Source organism: Pollicipes pollicipes, unplaced genomic scaffold, assembly GCF_011947565.3.
Source record: "Pollicipes pollicipes isolate AB1234 unplaced genomic scaffold, Ppol_2.1 Scaffold_4295;HRSCAF=5057_pilon_pilon_pilon, whole genome shotgun sequence".
NCBI lineage: Eukaryota > Metazoa > Arthropoda > Thecostraca > Pollicipedomorpha > Pollicipedidae > Pollicipes > Pollicipes pollicipes.
Genome location: NW_023596461.1, coordinates 29,422,899 through 29,427,898, shown reverse-complemented (window position 1 = coordinate 29,427,898; position 5,000 = coordinate 29,422,899). Strand labels below are relative to the sequence as shown.

The 5,000-nt window shown below is 57.1% G+C and overlaps 1 protein-coding gene across 2 annotated transcripts in view; it reads right to left on the bottom strand.

The window, feature by feature from the left end:
• Positions 1 to 2,652, bottom strand: part of LOC119096403 (anoctamin-7) — a 45,684-nt gene extending 43,032 nt beyond the window's left edge. For both annotated transcript variants that reach the window (XM_037219283.1, XM_037219284.1), the window contains exon 1: positions 2,180 to 2,652. In XM_037219283.1, coding sequence (XP_037075178.1) covers positions 2,180 to 2,353 — 174 coding nt within the window. In that variant the 5' untranslated portion in view covers positions 2,354 to 2,652. The remainder of the gene's footprint in view (positions 1 to 2,179) is intronic.
• Positions 2,653 to 5,000: the final 2,348 nt, after the last annotated feature.

Genomic DNA, 5,000 nt, shown 5'->3' with positions numbered 1-5,000 from the left:
TAAGAAAGGAGTCACCCACATAGCCCGAGGACGTTTTGAAGCAGCAAATGCGCAGCATGCGCAAATACACGCGGAGCTTCAGAACATCCAACCGCTATTAAGCAAATGCGGTCCCCACTCACACAGTGGGAGGTTAAACAAATACGATCTAAGGACAGTCAACGGTGCAACACTTCGACCGGGAGCCCCGGGCCTCAACGAGGCCTCGACAGCCCATGGTCCGCCGCACTTCACCAGCGTCAGGTAGCGTGTCCTCCCCATGCCTGGGTCGTCCGGTGCCGACCGCTGCCAGCCCGCTCGTGCCCCGCCGCTGGTGGCACACCACTGGCGGCGCCAGCCGGACCACATCGCTGTCGTGGTATGTCGTGTCCCGCCGCCATAGCCGCCGAGGCGACGACGCTGGCCACCGCCCCGGTCAAGGCCGCGCCGCCGCCGGACGGCCGGCCGCGTCCGACTCGGCCGCCGTCGCCGCCCGGCCGACCTCCGCGGTGGAGCGGGCCGGGCCGGCGCGGCGCGGCGCCCTTCGACGGTCGATAGCGCGTCCCCAGGGCGGGAGAAGGCGTAGCTGGACAACAAAGCTGTTGGCTCGGTCGGCCACGCTGGCGGTACGCCAGGCCGGCCCGCGCACCGGCCTCGCCGCGGCGCCCGCAGCGGACGCAGTCGCCGTCGTCGCGCTCGTGCAGAGGCTCCAGACCCTACGGCGGCCCGCCGGTGGCGGAGAAGCGGTATGGATCCGGGCGGCGGGGCAAAACAGGCGGCGACGCGGCCACGCCCAAATCAAAGCGAGACTTTCGCCAGCCGCCACCAGAACGACCAAGCCGACGGAAAATCAAATGCTGCCTCTCTCCGCGCGGTTTGTGGGTGGCGGCGCAGCGGAAAAGAACTCAAATTGCACGCCTTGTGTGCCCTCCACGCTCGCATTGGGCCAGCAAGGGCAACGAAGCAGAAACCGTTTCCGTCCATTTTAGAGGCAGAAGAAGGCAGATGGGCGTGGAATGAAGTCATACTGACCTTTGCCTAATGCTATGCATAATTCACCAGCGCATGCATGCTGGATCAATGCCAGAAATCTGATAGGGGCCGAATGTATTAACCAAGGTATACTAGTGCAGCCATAATTCAAGCGATCTCGATAATTAACCAAACGACTTGCAGCCAGCTTCCACCTGTTTTCTCGACGGAACAATTTAAGGCATGAAAGCGGTAGCTTTGCTCCTATTTCACCTGATGCCTCAGACACTCGCTGATAAAATCGCATACAGACGGTTGCAGTGTGCCCCTGGAAACAAATTAGTCCTGACGCCATTTTCAACTTTCAAGATGGCTCAGGTTACGCAACATCAACATTTTAAACCCACAAGGCTTAAACCATACCTTAAGATCCATGGAGCCTAGATGACACTGTGACGTGAGGAAGCCTAGATGACACTGTGGCGTGAGGAAGCCTAGATGACACTATGATGTGAGGAAGTGATTTCCCGCGTGATAATCGCTTGGCTGCGATTGTGCCACCATCGATAGGACTATGCCATTACTCAGCCCGTTTCCCAGTTTGAAACAACGCAGTCCTACCGTGCAGGGCAGGGATTGAGGGCGGGGGATCGGGTTTCAACAGCGGTCACCAATATGACAGTTCAGGGGAGCGTGACACAGTCCAGCCAATTACGGCACAAGGTCCTGAAGCCACCAAAGGTCCACAACATGTGACTACAAATACGCATGCTGTCAGGCAGAAAATATGGCACGGCACAGGCGTAGGATCACGTATATAATGACGTGGTGCCGACCAACACCTCACTTGTTGCAGCGGTACACCGGACGCCGAACATACGGTAACCGAGTCCCCACACAACCAACCACGCTCCACAACTTGCAACACGCACAGTCGCACAACTCAGGCCACAGAGCACCGAATGAGCTACCCTAGAACAGAGCCCCAGACATGGCACGGATCTGTCGTCGCGTCACAAAGGCACTCGACCCCAGACTAAGCTCGAGTCAGCAGCGCGTCGACTGCGCGAAGGCGCGGCGTCGCGACGAGGCCGCTGTCCCCATCGGCGGCGGTCATACAAGGAACGGATCCATCACGACGACAAAGGACCGGGTGGCGCCGTCGGCATGGGGTGACCGCGCCGCCGCCGCCGCCGCCCCGTCCGTGCCGACGCCGCCCGGTGATTACCTCCGCGTCGCTGGCGACGGGCAGCGCCGGTCGGCCTGCGGCGGACGGGCGCGGGGTCGGGATCAGGGTTTTCTGCCGTTCCTTCTCCCGGAAGGCACTGCGCAGCACGGCTTCTGGCTGCGCACGAGGAATGTGGTCAGGATGTGTGGTCGGCGAGGGCGATGGTGGCGTCATTTCTCAAATACTTCACCCCTTTTTGACTCTTACACTCACTGAATGCCTTTTGGCCCCTTTCCCTCTCTACCAGGTTAATTCCCCGGCTAAAGCTCTTACATCTAGGAGTTTATTTCCCTTCATCGCTTGGTCGGCGTGTTCAGTTGGCGCAGCGCTTGTGTTCCTCACCCAGAGAACTAGCCAGTTGCTTAGTCACGATTTAGCTTGTCTCTCGTTTTTTTCAGCTACATACCGGGCTCTGCCCGTCGCTCTGTCCCGTCTCACCTCGCCACGCGGTGCGCCTTGGAGCCCGTCTAGCGGCAACAACGCTAACATCCCCGGCGTCACAGAGCAGGAGAATTCACGGGCCACTGCCGACCGGCTATATTGAGCGGGTCCGCCCCCTGCCCCCTCCCCGGCATAGCCCCATCCCCCCCCCCCCCCCACCGTCCCCTCCCGTGGCCCGCCTTACATCGACGCAGCTGGCCGGGTCGAAGGCGAACTGGGCAAAGTCGTCCTCGCTCTCTTCACGCTTGGCTGAAAAACGCCGCTGGAACCAGCCGGCCAGCGAGGCACGCACGCCGGAAGGAGCCGGCTTCCGGTCGCCGGGCAGGATCGACGTAATAGGTAAGCGTAACGAGAGAGTGAGGCCGATTCGGACCAGAAGGCACTGAGGGGGGTTGCGGAGGACTGCAGTGGCTTAAGATGGCATTCGGAGAAAACACAGTTGAGATCGAGGATTCCAAGGGCGAACGCGAGATGGGTTCGGACGGGATCAAGACACATTAGGGCAGACACCAGGCAGGATCAGCACGAACTATATGACGCAATAGTATAGCACTAGCACTAGCACGCAATAGCACTGGATCTTAAAGGGAATGTTCCATATCTGAAGATATTGAGGCAAGCATGAGATATTTTGTAAGAAGCTTACTTGCAACTATTGGTATGATTTTACTTTCTTATTGACGTCCCCGAAAATTGGAATGATGAAAGAATCAGGACACATTCAACGTGCAAATAATCTCAGCCCCGGAGAAAACTGCACTTGTATGGTCACCTAGATGGGTTAATTACGAACGGAGCCGGACGCGGCGTTCGTTGGCCAGAGATCGATCGGTCGAGGAGCTGACCACCGCGCCCGCGGCCGGACAGCTCATCAGCCATTCAGACCAGACGGCGTCAGGCCACCGCCGCCACCGATTCGTTCGGCATGATCACCTCCTCCGGTTCCTCCGAGGCGTCCTCGCCGGTCGCCCGAGTCTCCAGCAACGAGAGGGCGGGGCCAGGTCGCAGGGACGGACGCATGGTTCGGGCCGATGGACTGAGCAGCGGGCGCTGATCCTCCCAGGACAGCGAGCGTGCCGCTCCGGACACACCGCGACCCTGTCAAGACACGGCTGCTGCCTCTGCGAGCATGCCGCTCCGGACAGCATGCCGCTCCGGACAGCATGCCGCTCCGGACAAACCGCGACCCTGTGAAGACACGGCTGCTGCCGCTGCTACCGCCTTCTACGCTGAGGCTGGCTTTTAGCGAAGCCACCCGGGTAGGCTTAATCGCCCTCCCCCGCTAAGCCCGCCGAGCAGTTTTGTCTGTAAAACCTGGCATCGTCTCTGGCTTTGCCAATTGTTGTTGCGGCGTACTACACCATTTCAAGCTCAATTTAGCAGAATTTAGCTCCTATTGACAACGACAAATTAAAGTAAGCCTGGAGCAAGTTAGGAACAATTGCGTTAAGTTTTAAAAAGATTAGGCTTTATTGTAAAGAAACAATCCCAACGATAACGACTGAGCTGGCGGTGTTAGCAAGTAACCGACGTGGAGTGATCAACTTTATAAATTCAATTTGAAAAGTCAGGTCCAATTTTAAAAGCTGCAGTGTAGGTCAAATCAGCCCAGGGACAATTTAAAAACGAAGAAGTTTATATGATTCCCTACGTGACCGGTAAATAACTTTTGCTTGGCCGGGGTCGTTGTTGCATTTTCCGCCCCACGCAGTAGGTCGAGGCTGTTTCTATGACCTTGCTAGGCGTGAGGAAAAGTGGGGAGAAGAAATGTAAGGAGAAAAGCAGAAGAGAAAGCTTCTCTCTGGTGCACCATCAAGGCTCCATCCCTTCTTCTTTGGAGCACAGAAGTTGCTCTAACGGTAATAGGCATTAAGCGCATGTAGGTCTGGCAGGTATCCGAACAGGTATTTGGCTATAGTCAAACTGCCCCGGCGAACACAAAACACAGCCCTTTTCTGAGCTTTGCTTGCCGCGCAAATGCACAGTGAGGTTCGGTTGGCTGTGCTCAGCCCGTTTCCAGCCAGTTTTGCTACCCACAACGTTTTCAACGCGCCACTCTGAGTACGTAGGCTTTGCTTATCTGACTCGCCTGCTTGCTTTGCGGTCAAGCTTCGGACGGCTATTAAACCTGACCTGCGGGAGGTTAGAAAGTGACCTTCTGGCTCCAGTGCGGCCCCAGTATGAGGTTACTGAGTCGTTCAGATGGCTGGTGACGGTAACAACCCGAGGCTGAAACCTTGTTCACATTTATAAGTCGGTTGGTGAGGCGTCTATGTATATTTCATGCGTGTATCGCGCCTGTTCATTGTTGCAAGTTCTTTCATTACACGCTATTCGAGCGAGGGTTAAATAAATGATGGTTATGACGTGGTCTGACCTT